Consider the following 14,858-nt stretch of genomic DNA (forward strand, 5'->3'; position numbering starts at 1 on the left):
TTCTGTGAAACACAAAATATATTTTGAATGTTGAGAAACAAAGTTTTGGAAAACCACTGAGGGATAGACATTTCTCAAAATACTTTCTTTAAATTCAACAGAAACAAAAGTCAAGAGGTTTGGAATGACATGAGGGTGAGTAAATGACCATTTTCAATTTGTATCAGTTTTTTTCACATTTATGTAGAAATTCCCACCAGAACACACTTGGAAAACTACTAACTTACTGTAGTACTCAAGCTCTTCCCAACGCAAGGTAGAAGCTTTCAAGCTGCTTATACAGAGTAACATTTGATACAAAGGGAGCGTTGCTAGGGGAAACCTGTGCCGTTCTGTCAGACTGTCTAATTGACTGCTGCATTATCAGAGCCAAATTCCACAGGCACACAAAGCAGGGATTATTCCCTGTCAGGGTGTTTGCGGGAAGAGGTGGGGGTTTGGTGCTTTTCTCACGAACCCTTTATACCGGCCAGTCCTTGTCCTCCAAGCTTCACTACTGCTCTGAGATCAGACAGACTGCTGGATGTGTTTTTTTACTCTACAGATCTGTTTCTCTTTCCCTTCAGACAGAAGGCAGCATTCAGACTCACTCATTCCCGCTTGTCCAAACGCAAGGGCGCATCATTTCCGGAATGGTTCCGCAACGATAAGATTCCATCATGGTGGAGCGGATCATAAAATGACCAGTTTTCATCAGATTTTTTTTTTTTTCTATTGAGAAGCCCAAAAAGTTTTTCCATTTAAGCAGAATGACAACAGAAAATTAAAAACTTTATTCATTTAAAAGACAAAACAAAAGAGCCATTCAACAGGACTGCAGTCTCTATTGAGTATTACTGGCAATAAATACAAGATGATTGGGAAGAGGGGAAGGGTAAAAGGAGATATGAGTTGGCCCTAACATATACAAGGAACTATGGCACAATTTAGCAATGTCTTGTTTGGTCAAATGAATTAAACACAGGAAGTAAAAAATACACTTAAAAAGCAACAAGGCTTAAGTTGGCCTGGGAATTGTTGAATCTTTCTGGATGTCTTTTTTTGTACTGCAGTCAGTTTGGGAACTAGATGAAATCTGCATAAAATAAATGCTAGAAATTCCATTGCTTAACCAAACCATACACATCAGAGCCTGATGCTCAAAATGAGTTTAAATCTAGGGATACAGATTGTGGTTAATATGTCATGAAGGACATTTGGCGAATACTTTCACTTCTAACACATCTCAACTTTTAAAAGGACCAAACTTTTAAAACTATAGTCTATTGTCTATCTACCTAATAAAATACTGTATAATCAATAGAGGAATGATGATATAGAAACACTCCTCTAAACATCCGTTTCTTGTCATATAAAAAAGGCCAGCGAGGGTAAAAACAACTCGCTCTGTTGATGCAAAGATCCAAAAATATTCATCTGTGCTGTACGCCTGCAGTTTAATAGTCAATCCCATGGTCATAGGGGGCTCTGTATTCACTGTGGTAGTCTGCCTGGTACTCATCCTGATACTCCCCTTGGTATTCAGCCTGGTAGTCGCTGTCGCTGATCTCGGAGCCGTTGGTGCCTGTGCCCTGGCTGCCATTGCTGTGGATGGTGGGCTCAGTGGGGGAGGAGCAGTATTTGGGATCATACACCTGCCTGCCCAGCCCGTACACGCTCATGCCCTTCTGAGAGGCCACCTTGTTGGTGCCCATTTGCAGTGAGATGGTGGAGTTGTCTAGAGGCTGGACAGCCACTTTCTGGTCGAAAATATCCCTCCTGGTGCCGGGGGCCGACATGCCAGCCTGAAAGAGAAGAAATGGTGAATAAAGTCAAAACTTAAAGTTTGACTTGGGCACCTAACTCCTAGGATGTTTTAATTGACAATTCTTTTTTTCACAATATGTCACAATGGGGAAGAAAAGATTATTGTAACTTCCGTTTCATGCCGACTTTAAAGGGATTGTTTGGAGTCAAACTCAACCTAAGGTCCTTTGCACCATGACCTCGAGCCAAACACCCGCCCAGAAGCTTTTTTTCCCTTGGTCGAACATTATTAAAGTTAGAGCTTATTTAGAGATATCAGCCGAATGGATCCAAGGTTGTATCTCGTAAATCACCCCACAAATAATGCCAGGAATGGTAGGTTCTGTACTCATAAAACGAGGCATTGGAAAGTTTGTAAGTACATCAGGAGTTTATTTAAAGCTGACTGAGCTAGCTTGGGGCAGGTTGGAGCTGAACTCTGCAGGACATTGGCCCTATAAGAGCAGGATTGGACACCCATGTTTTAAGGCCTGATCACATTAGCGTAACGTCAGCAAGTAGATCCATTTTCAATAGAGTAGCGATGCAATGAATCTAAAAACAAACAGCTTTATATTGGTAAATGTGGCAAATTTGTGTGCTAAATGTTCAAATAAACTTAAATCTGACATGAAATGCACATGGAAAATGTTTCCCCTCACAAGTTCCTCATGTGAAATTACGGATTGTGTGGATTCCTATTGAGATGACAGCAAAAAAATGAATAGTTCATGAACGAATAAAAAATGGATAGTTTCAAATTGTGTCATCATTTACTGTTTTCATTTTCTGTCCCTTCATTGAAAGTCCAGGTAACTAAAACTTAAAAAGATCCAAAAATGTAATAACATATGATAAACACATAACATAAGGTAAACACAGAAGCTCAAATGTATGTGTGTGTATGTGACGCATAACAACCAATGAGGTTTTGGTTATTTCAATGGAGGCACAGAAACCTCTCAGGTTTTGTTGCAAATACATTAATTTTTGATTCAAAGATGAGTAAATTATAGAAATTTCCATTTTATGGGTAAACTATCCCTTTAGGGATTCACACTCACCTGGCTTGCTCCTTTATTAGTTCCCATCTGCAGGCTGATTGTGGTTTGGTCAAAAGGCTTGTCTGCTTGAGTCTTTGGGTCATACAGATGTCTCCTGGTGCCATATGCGGTCATTCCAGCCTGACTAGCGCATTTATTTGTCCCCATCTAGCCATTAAGAAAATAAAAGATGTATATAAATATACAAAGCATGACTGAAGGAAACTTACAGAAGATAATCCCCGTGGAAACGGACAAAAAAAAAAAATTAAAGTAAAAAGTTTTTGGTTTCCCAAAGCCACAACAGATATGAACCAACTGAAGTCACACCTGCAGTCCAATCACACATTGACCAGCCTTCAGTTTCTCATCATCAAATTTGGGGGACTGCTTGTCCGCATACTTTACACCAATGTCGACTTTTGTGTCCATACCTTTAGTTTTTGCCTTTGAAAAAAAAATAAAGAAATTGTCATTATTCCAAAAACTCCAAATCCAAACTTATGTCAGAGAGAATAAAAACTTTTATCATCTCCTCAAAAATGTTTTGCACAGAACTCACCATGTTGGCCAGGGCAAGAAGTGTGGTCTGAACTTGAGTCAAATTCCCATTTTCGAACAGATCATTGGCCTCAAAGATGTCGTTAGGTTTCAGGCCATAAGCAAGAATGGCTTTGATGAAGTTGCCCAGGTTCTCAAGCTTCAGTGAAAAGAATTAGAAAAGTGACTTTATCATATTTTTACATTAAAAATAAAACCGACTTGAAACAAGAAGAAAAATCCATATAATAACATTGAAACAATGCTATACATAAACAGTTTTCCCCTCACCTTGTGCCAGTTAAGTTTGGAGTGGTTGATTTTCTTAATGGATCCTGGCTGAAGTTTATTAATAAGCCTATGAGAAAGACAAATATCACATCATATGAGACACTCAACTTACATGGTCTGATGTTTCAAAAGTGTAAGGTCAGCAACTTTAAAAAAAAAAAAAAAGAAAGTAATACTTTTCAGGAAGGACACATTACATTGATCAAACAGTAAAAACATTTATAATGTTATAAATGATTTACATTTCAAATAAAAGGTGATCTTTTGAACTTTCTATTCATCAAAGAATCCTGAAAAAAAATATTAAGCAGCATAACTGATTTCAACACTGATAACTTTGGTACCATTTTCACAAGTAAGGTGTACAATATAAAATTGTACTAAAAACTCTCAAAAATACAAACTGATCACAGCTGTCTTTCTTTCAAATCAGCATATCAGAATGATTTCTGAAGGATCATGTGACACTGAAGACTGGAGTAATGATGCTGAAAATTCAGCTTTGATATCCCAAGAATAAAATTACATTTTAAAATATATTAAAATAGAAAAAATATTTGAAATTGTAATAATATTGCACAATATTACTGTTTAAAACTGCATTTTCAATCAAATAAATGCTGACTTTGTAAGCATAAGAGACTTATTTTAAAAGCATAAAAATGTAATGATAGTGTATACCAAGATAACATTAGACAGAACGTTTCTTCATCAAAATAAGGAACATTTTCAAGGTTTTTTTTTAGGGCAACAGCAAACAAAAGAAGGTGTGGATGCCAGACTAGATGGTTATAATATGAACAACACATGGTTTGAGCTTGGCACAAGGTTTTTTGGGGGGGTCTCAAGCCTGAATATTATAATCACTTCATAATTTGGTGTGTTGTAGGGATACAATAACAAGACAAAAGGTTACAGGTGGGGCTGAGAGTCATTATTAAGAGCCAAACAAACAAACAAGCACAGCCATCTGTGCTCCAATGTTTTGAGATCCTAATCAAACTGAAATGCACATGATGGTTTCCATCATGCTCATAGACTCACTCGCACAGTATGACACCATCCTTCAATCCCATCTGGAAGTTTTCTCCGATTGGCATGCCCGTTACATCCTCAATCCAGTACTTCAGCTCCTCCTCCTTCTGCAGGTCGTACTTCTGAGCGATCTACAGGGACCAGAGAGAGATACTGAAAAATCTTACTTCCTTAAACAGTTTCTCCATATGTAATCCAAGGCCTGCCACACAAAAAGACGTTCAACTGATATGGTGCCAATAAAGTAGCAACAGACAGTTTCCCTGGTGAACCTAAATAACTGGAACTGAGAACACGTGCATGAAACTCACATGGAAACTTTTGCACAGTTTCAATTCATGAATTCATAAACTTCCAAAACAAAAGGTTTTTGAGCGTGCAGGTGCCGTCATGTTTTGAGGTTAGTTTTGGAAAACTGTCTCGTCTTCATCTCTGGGTAGTTTGTGCGGGACTGGAGCCAAGTGCAGTAAGATGGACAGGAAATTACAGAGCGTTGCCCCATCTGTGAACTCTGGCTTCAGGAGCAGCTCCAGACGCCTGTCAGGCCCCATTACTGCCATTCAGCAAACAGAAACGTATTGAAAGGACTTATCTTGCCTACAAAAAAAGCCTCTATAGACTTTAAAATAGATTAGCCTGTTAACTGTCAGTAGGTGCGTTTACATGGTGCATTGAATTCCAATTACAATCTGTGTAAAAACCCAATCTGGACTCTCATCTGAAGATGCCTCGTTTTGAGCGCGGGAATGAGCATTTTTACTGCTTGATTAATATAAGCATCATGGCACAAAGCTTTGTGTGCTCGCAGTCTCCTAATTACGACCTAAAATATATAAATATTTAAATAAATATAGGCCTACTGCTTTTTAAAACAAAAAAGGAGGATGATCAGTATGGGACAACAGTGACTTGTGTACGTAAATCCGATTTGAAGCTCGTCACATTAACCTGATCACTTTATTTAGCGTTCATGTAAACACTACGCTTGGACAGATCAATTGGATGATTTAAAAAAAAATGGGGGTAACGGTTAACGGGTTAAATTATGCACAAGTTATGTATCATAATTAAATCAAGTCACCTCATGTTTGAGAGGTAGTCCTTCCGTTCAATGTCACTTTAAGGTTCTTTAATTGCCTTCAACTAGTCTGGTCTTGAAAATCAATTGTAAATGAGTTGTAAAACATATTCCATCAACCATACAATTGCAGTTTGGTTCTAACCTTCAGCTGAATGAAATGTGTGAGGTTCCAAAGAGGTGACAAGCTAAAACATGTCTGCTTCTAGGGACAATTCTTTTGTCCCCTTTATATGGCAATTGAGAAACTTTCCTTTTACCTTGTATAACAATTTAAGGCCTTAACATTCATATATAAAAAAGACACTTTCAAAAGGCATTAAAACTTTGTCTGTTTCTTTAAGAAGTCCTTCATTATGAGAGGACAATTGGAGCATAACATTGACCGCCCCTTTGGTTCAAGAAATATTTCCCCCATTCATTTTCCACACAGGCATTTCAAACAATTCTTCAATAAGCATTTCAAAGACTTGACCCAAACCAAACAACTACAAGATGAACCACAACTCAAATCCACATTTTTATATAAAACTTTTGCAAGCCTGATTATTACAAAAACAAGTCACACCATTAAAAGCAATGTCCTAAGCACTTCTGCATAAATTAAACATATACAGTAGCTTAGTTTGAACCAAGAACCTATGAGATAAATCCAATATACTGTATATACACAAAATAAACATAATATTACAACTTATAATTGCAAAAAACAAAAGGCTGTCAATGCACAAGCCTTAGTCAAAGGTTTAACTGTTGTGTGGATGTGCTCTTCCCGTAACGGCACTTTAAACCACGGGCGTACAACGAATTCACATTCTTTTACAGTAGTGTTATCACTTAACTTTATTTTTCTTTTTGAAGTGATTCCAATCATATTTCAAGCAATTCAAAACCATCATGGTGAACAGTGTGTATCTGAAGCGTCTCAGCTGAAGGAAATAATCCATTATTTATGAGCTTCAATATATCAGCCAAATTTTCTTATTGGGTCGATAACTATATCATTAAAAATTATCATATATCGGCCGATACAAATAGTGGCCGATATATCGTGATGTGCATCCCTAGATGTTACTGCAGAACTCCAACTTGTTTTAAATGAATAAATGATAATAAAATAATTTATAAATAAATCAAATAAATATTTTAGATTTCCAATGTAGTTCTTGACTGGGATTTCAGCCATTTTAAGTATTGAAAATCACCCTGACATACATAAAACCTAAAAGCTCATGGCAGGTCTATTCTAAAAGATTTATACATTCTCACTCAAAATCGTTCTCTCTAAAAAATAAACATGAGAGGGATTTTCAAGTTGGGAACAACTGTTGTGCTCTATAACCTGTTATGGTCTTTTACTTCAGGCAGTGTGTCAGCATTAGTTCAACAGGAAATGGGTCTATGACAAAAACAACAGCAAAACAAACAGAGGACCTTGCATGCGTCACCATATACAAGCAGGCATCAAACCTTAGTGTCTCCTGGTTGGCGTGAACGAATGACAAGCAGAACTTGAATTGAGACCATATACCCCATTATTAAAGTGTTATGTGTCAAGTCTCCTTATAAACACAAGAAAAGGAGATAATCATCACTTATCACACAATGCCTGAGGTGTTTGTCACACTTAACAATGTGGACATCCTTCAACACTAAAACAAACAACACATAATGTACACTGAAAAAGAAAAAAAACCCTCATCAGAGCAAGATAAAGCTGAAAAACCTTGTTTCCACCCAAACTCAATTCACAACACACATTTACCCTTGAGAGAGCTGACAGACATCCTGTTCCTAATACATGTTGCTTTTCACAGCGGCCCCAAACACTTTTCAATCCACAATCCTACGATTTCCAAATATCATCTGTGTGAATTATTTGCAGTTCAGTTTAATTAGAACTTCTGATTGTTGCATTTAAAGCAATTTATGATGGTGTAAAAATAGCAAATCAAGTTACTTTTGCACATTTTAGTCAATATTAGATAATCATTCATGATAATTTTTCCCCTATTTTTACATTTAGATTTCTTTTGCTTCACCTGACATTCACTTTCACTTTTAAAACACTATTTAATATCACTTTTAAACGTAATCTTCAGAAAATCTCAAAATGTATATTTATCTTGCATTGCACTACATTATAAGTGTGATGCCTAAATTCACCAGGTGAAACCCCGGATTTTTGTTTATAGCATTTTGTGTTTCATTTATTTAGATAAAATTTTGTTAAAACATGCAAGTAATTATTGGTGTTGGCACAGATGTTTAATACTGGTGCATCCCCAGTAAAACTCATAATACTCAAAGAGAGGTCAGAGAATTAAAGCGCCAGCACCGTTACAATGGAAGAGAGAAATTCCTACTAAAGCAACAGTAAGCAAACATTCAGGCCTTGCAGAGCATTCGCCAAAAAAACAACAACTGATCTTTCTACCCAACTTGAAAAAGTCCCAATAAAGAGCCAGTATAGGCCCAAAAGATGGTTCAAATTGCACACGCAGCAGCTAAAGGCTGATGAGAGCAACAATATCTCCCTCTGAATCCTTCTCATATCCCATATCAGACTCCTTTATCATCTCAGGGTGTTTTACACCGCTCTGCAACTAGGACATCAGTAGAGTCTTCACATCCAGCTGTCCACTTGCCATTTTCCACATAATAGAGCTTGTGTTCCAAGTGTATACTAGAGCATTTAAGGAAAAGGAAAAAAAAACATTTAGGAGAGCATTGATACATGTTTCCAGACAGAGCCCCTCGACCCAGAACAGAGAGTGAACTTCCTGAAGACCGAGAAAACTGGGAGAACATCTGTATTTGGCCCTGTGAGAACAACATGTTGGGAGTTCTGCTGGCCTCATGGACAAAACCAATCATGTGGGGGGCAAAAACTGAGCATAATAAATAAAAAAAATTAAAAAACTTGCAGGAAGTACTTGAGGAATCCAGCCAGAGCTACAGAGGGAAAGGATCCTGCCTACAATGCGGTTATAGATTTGCTGGAGGGAAGAGCTTTAACAAAGATCTAACGCTGTGAGAGAACTTTGTGAACAACACAGCTGTTTCTGCTGATCAATTATTCACTCTGTTGCTCTGGAAATGTCTAGCAGACTAAATAATGTGGCAGCAAGGACTGTGGTGTATAGCAGACTACAAGATGTTTTCGCATAACAATTGGTTTATATGACCACAAGTTCACTACATTTTAAAAACCTGGTGCTCAAGGACTCTAAAGAGAACAGTCCTACAGCACATTTACATATGAGCCGCACATTTTGTATAATGACTCTTAACTCTATAATTGACCATGCATATGGCCTAGGGCAATTTCCTACAGTACCAGTCAAAAGTTTAGGGTCAGTAATTCTTTTTTAAAACAATTAACTTAAATAATCAAAGACACATTAAATTGATTTAATGAGACTGTATAGACATTTATCATTAAAAAAAAGTTTCCATTTCAAATAAAAGCTGTTCTTGTGAACTGCCTATTCAAAGAATCAATATTGAGCAGCACAACTGTTTAACATTGATAAGAGCAAATCAGCATATTAAAATGATTTTTGAAGGATCATGTGACACTGAAGACTGGAGACTTTGCATCACAGGAATAAATGAATTTTCTAAATACATTCAAATAGAAAATATTACATTTCACAATACTGCTTTTACTGCATTTGATGAAATAATTTCTGGCTAGGTGAGCATAAAGGCCCTGGTATACTCACAGCAAAGTTTTTTTTTAGTTTCGGGCTAAAAAGAAGTTCGAAATACATGACCAGTGGTATACTGTTAGTGAACATTGTGATGCCGCCCAAACTGCTGAGAGCGGTGTTTAGATAAATATGGAAATGTGTTGTGCGCTTTCCTCTCAATAACAAAATAAACACACAACAAAATTGAGAAAACAGCAAGCATTTTTTTTTTAAATAAAACATAAGAAAAGCATCTGATCATAGTAACGTGGATATGTTTGCACGGGTTCTGCAATTCGGCACTCTAAAGTCACGTCACGTTTATTTACGGTTCACTTTATACAATAGATTGCTTACAATCAAGCAGCTTTGCCATATTAAACATGAAAAACAGTGTCAGTGTCTTATTTTCTACTATAAAGTAGCTCTCCAGTGTGTTCGTGTTTTTCACCTGCGGATGTCTGACCTCGACGGCTTGAACAGGAGAAATTAAGCGGAAAAGATTTCCACATGAAAGTAGGCGGAGCCTCCGGGAACACCTACCTATTACATAATCGCCACGGACCAATGGTAGTACAAAGGTGTTTACCAGCCGGAGCGAACTTTTCCGGAAAGACTAGGGTTGGGTATCGTTTGAATTTGAACGATTCCGATTCCGATTCCAATTCCAATTCCTTGTTTCGATTCCGGTTCCTAACGATTCTCGATTCCGATTCTTTTAAGAGGCAGGGTCAAAAAAGTTTAGATAAATTTTAATTCTATGAACCTTTTACTTTTTATGAACTTTACTATGAATTTCTCACAGGGCTGTTTTCAACTACAATATAAATATCAAATCTATTTTAAACTTTTTTTTAGGATATTTTAAATGAGCTAGGCTAGCTAACCAACGGTCTTTCTGAAGGAAATAGTCTGACCTTCTCCATCAATTTCTATTTTCACAGCTAAAATGGGCTATCAGGTAAAATAGGCTAAATAAGGTTGTTTACACTCATGTGTAAATGTGTTTTCATGATTTTTTTTTTTTTTACGTTCGCCGGCATCGCGCGCAGTTTTCAAACGGACGAGCAGAGGACGAGAGAATATGGTTGTAACTTGCAAGATACCGAATAATAAGAAAACATCATACAAGTACGTTTTTAAGGTTTAACGTCAGGGTTGTTTGCTCTGAATACATTTTATGAGACGCTGTGAGTTAATAAGGGAACTCACACAGCGTCTCATAAAATGTATCGGTTCGCAGTTTAGCATAACAATCCATATACGCTTACACCTGTGCTAGTAATACACGCATTTACCATGCCGTGTGTACGTTACAGTTTACAAATGTTTAACTAATGTGGGGAAGTAAGCTACAGCTGTCAGTGTTCAGCGAGTTAACATTTGGCAGTTTGAAATCGATTAGGTAGTTACTTCAGTTCAGAATAGGGCTTGAAATTAACAAATTGGTAACTTAGACAGCGGTTTCTTCTTCCGGTCGGCGGACTGTGAATCGAAACTAGGAATCAAAATTTAAACTTTTGAACGATTCCGGGAAAATCGCAAAGCTAGTCCCGGTTCCAATCGATACTCGATACCCAAGCCTACTTAAGACAGCATCTGATCATAGCGTTGAGGACATTTGCACAAGCTCTGCAATTCAGCAATCCAGTCAAACCATGTCACGTTTATATACCACTTGTACAATGTATTTCAAGCAGCTTTACAGTACTAAAACTACTTCGCTGCGCAGTGTTTACGTCACCAGTTTTGACGTTATCATTGTGTTATCGTTATCATTGTGAAATCCTATTTGAGCGGCCAGACGATTGGGATTGGGACGCATCTGTAAAAATCTGAATTGCATTTCAAACCACCACCAAATGTGGTTTGAAGCAGATTTTTAAAAATCAGATTTCTAATGGGGGGGGGGGGGGGGATGGGGGGGATGGGGTTCGGTATGCAACACATCAGATTTTTGCTGGCAGTCTGAACATAGTCAAAAGATTTCCTATCAGTAATGGAGTTTCCTACAGTAAGTTATCTCCAGATATTTGCATGGCATCCCAACAAAGTGCTAATGAAAGTCAGCTGGGGGCAAGTGGACTCACACCTCTGCAGATGGCACAGGATTCAAGAAAGCATCCCCCCACTGTGGTTTACATTGTTTCCCCACCCTCCCACTCATTCTGACTAAACACACACACGCATGGTGTGATGGGAATACAGTTGAAAAGCACTAAAATGACCAACCACAGACTCTACAGGGGTGCGTCTTTGTGTGATTTCCAAATGTGATAAGCAATTAAGACAACAAAGAAGATTGTAGCCTAATGGTTAAAGGTCTTAGCTGCTAACAAAAAGTCTGCAGGTTCTAACCCAGATGTGTGAATGTGAAATTGATCCCAAGCAAGAAAGTTAATCCCAGGTGCACCAGATGGACCGTCATTAGCGCAGGACTAGGTAATTTTACATGCAAGAAAAATAAGCATATGGGACATAATAAAAACAATAGTTAGGAGCTATGGTTTGGCTACTGAACTATACATTTAGGTCTAGTTTTCAGACCTTGGATTAAATAAATCAAACATTGTATGGTACATTTATGTGCAGAGAAAACAAGAAACATTAAGGAAAAAAAAAAAGAAAAAAAAAAGTCGCTTGGCAATTCTACAGAAAAGCCACAGTGTGATTTAGTGACGCTTTAACCTTTTCCTGAACACCCCCTCCCAAAAATTTAACTCAAACAAGGTTTAACTTAAATTAAAAATGTTGCAAAGGAGCGACTATAAATATTTTAACTACAAAAGTACGTAAAATTAAGCCACACTACATATCAAACTTAAATATCAAGTCCTTTAAAAACGAAAGAAAACTCAGTATTAAAATCAGTTGCTGCCTGCACGCGCATCACCTCGGCCAAAGTTTCCATAACACATTTCCACACAAACCAGAAGAAATGACATCGTTTCTCTCACTAAACCTTTATTATACACATTGTCGCGTATTTGGACTGATAATGTCATCATTTATTGGTTTTATTTGTGTTTTTGCGTTCATCTGCAGAGAGCGTGCGGCAGCCTCGCTTCTTTCTCTCAAACTGGAGCTCCACCCAGAACTCAACAAAAGACCCCATGATGACCCACCAACACATCAGGTTACAGCAGGCAAGCAAGATTTACCAACCTTTACTAACAGAATAAAACACGGTAAACATCAATTGCGGTAAAATGTCAAGTTTTGCGTCTTGCAAATGACAAACAGCATCTCAACATGTCGAGAAAAGCAAATCACGTCGCGTGCGTAAAAAGTTTCATTCATTGAAAGTAGGGTTGTGCGACATGAAACACGGACTATTTTCTTCTCTCTACGTACAAAAGTATGAGGAATTGTGGTTTATAAACAAAACAAAACATAAATTAGTAGTAAAACAAAGATGGCAACGACCCTAAAACCAAAATCTCAGAACAAACAAATCAAAAGAACCAGGTGAAAAGGAAACACAAAGGCTTTCTCTCAAAACCTACAGGGAGAGCGCCTTCGGCAATCCTAATCCTAAATTTAATTTAGTACTAAATTATAACGTTACACGACATTTTTGATTCTGAACATGTCTGTGATGCCTGAAAAGCTGACTCTAGGTAAGCAGTTTTGGTTTGAGACAGTAGTTACACTTTCATATAACATTTGCAATGCAAAGAAACATTACAAACCAATCGGCTGACGTTAAAGTACACTGTAAAATCATTCAAACCTTACCTTACTTCTCACTTCAGCTGATAAACCATATGCAGGGCCCTTGTTGAACTGAGTCATTGTGTTTTATTTCACGTCGCACCAAATAAATGATCAGAAATCTCACGATTTCTTACTTGGCTCCCCTTGTTCGAGAAAAGATCTTTTGCACACCTTTAAAAAAAAGCAACAAATACGTGAGTTTAGGCTAGTCAAAAATGACTGCCGATTTGTCCCAGCTGAGCGGATGCACTAAACTCTCTCTGCTCAGCAAAGTAATTAAAGAAGAGCAGAAGGTCTGCTGGGCGCGAGCGAATTTACGAAATCTACTACGGTGAAGGCTTGAGTTGTGAATATTAATCAGTTTGCGTGACGCACCACAGTGTCGCTTCCTGATTGGCTGAAACGCAGACGTTTGTTTGTGGCGCTTGTGAAATGGCTAAGGTGGAAGTTTAGCTTGTAAATATGAATAGGTTTGCGTGCTGGACGATGTCGGGCTGCGTTTCTCGAAAGCATCTTGAGCAAAGTTCAAAGTTGATCGTAGAGAGACCATTGGTGGCAATGGTTTCACGGTGCTTTTGGGAAACGCAGGCCTGGACGGTGGACGCTACAAGAAAGTACAGCAAGCAACGTCAGCAGACTATAAATATAATTTATTGTTTCAAAATGTCTAATATTAAAACATAAATTGGCCTACAAAATACAAATCAATTATATGTAGGCCTAACTCAAGAAAACAGAGAAAAAATATTTAAAAAAAAATACCTTTGAGCAAAACAATAGACGATTTCATTGTGCATTCATTTTTACCGATTGCATATTTAGGCTGTTTAAGTATGCTTGTGGTTGTGGGACATCCTACGTGTGGAGTTCAGCCCCCTCTCACCATGTGTTTCCTGAGCCTCTGCTATCAGGAGACACTATTGTCCAGGAAACACCAATAAAGAGTCAAGGCCCGAAATACTTCATCCCAGATATAGAGATTTCTCTCACCTTTTGAATTCCTCCTTGGAAATTTTTGGGTTCAGCATTCAATGCCACCTCATGTAATGCTATAATTACTTTTTTTTATCATCACCAGATGTCCATCACTTATGAAGATGAAATATGCCATATCATTATACAAAATGGCTTTCAGCCCCCTGATTTATAATCAAAATGGAAAGTACCATCATGCCTCAGACATGCAATTAATTAAGGACAAGCCAAAACATGCATTCTAATGATAGTGGGCGCGTGTTTAGCCCATCACTATAGTGATGAAACAAAGAAACTGTCGGAAAACAAGGTGTGTTTGCCATTGTAAGTGATTGTTCCCAGACTTTGTTTAAGACAGGAAAAACACAAGACCAACCACTGTGGGTAACCCTGTGTAAAACTTCAACATTAATACTGGCATATGAGTTTGTCCCATTTAAATCAGTAAAGTAAGCTACTAAAGGCAATTTCTGCCATTTAAGAAAATAATGCTTTGGTGAATCATAATTCTGATTCAAATTCATGACATAAAAAGTGGAAAATATTATAGATAAAATGTCATAATTATGACTTTTTGTCATGATTGATAAAATGTTTAACTACTTAAATTCCAAGTTTCTTTTCCTTTATCATGCATGTTTGCAGTCTTCAGTAAATCAACAGGTTACACAAAACCCATGAATATTTCACTCAACAAGA

The 14,858-nt window shown here is 37.5% G+C and overlaps 1 protein-coding gene across 1 annotated transcript; it reads right to left on the reverse strand.

The window, feature by feature from the left end:
- Nucleotides 1-750: 750 nt before the first annotated feature.
- Nucleotides 751-13,470, reverse strand: cnn3b (calponin 3, acidic b). Its single transcript, XM_079875903.1, has 7 exons — nucleotides 13,206-13,470; nucleotides 4,704-4,825; nucleotides 3,660-3,726; nucleotides 3,391-3,528; nucleotides 3,159-3,275; nucleotides 2,850-2,996; nucleotides 751-1,784 (listed from the first exon to the last, which is right to left on the reverse strand). Exons 1-7 carry the CDS (start codon nucleotides 13,260-13,262, stop codon nucleotides 1,437-1,439), a joined length of 996 nt encoding a protein of 331 aa, XP_079732029.1. The 5' UTR covers nucleotides 13,263-13,470; the 3' UTR covers nucleotides 751-1,436.
- Between the last annotated feature and the right edge of the window lie 1,388 nt (nucleotides 13,471-14,858).

The sequence above is a fragment of the Squalius cephalus genome (assembly GCF_949319135.1).
Source record: "Squalius cephalus genome assembly, chromosome: 7".
NCBI classification, from domain to species: domain Eukaryota; kingdom Metazoa; phylum Chordata; class Actinopteri; order Cypriniformes; family Leuciscidae; genus Squalius; species Squalius cephalus.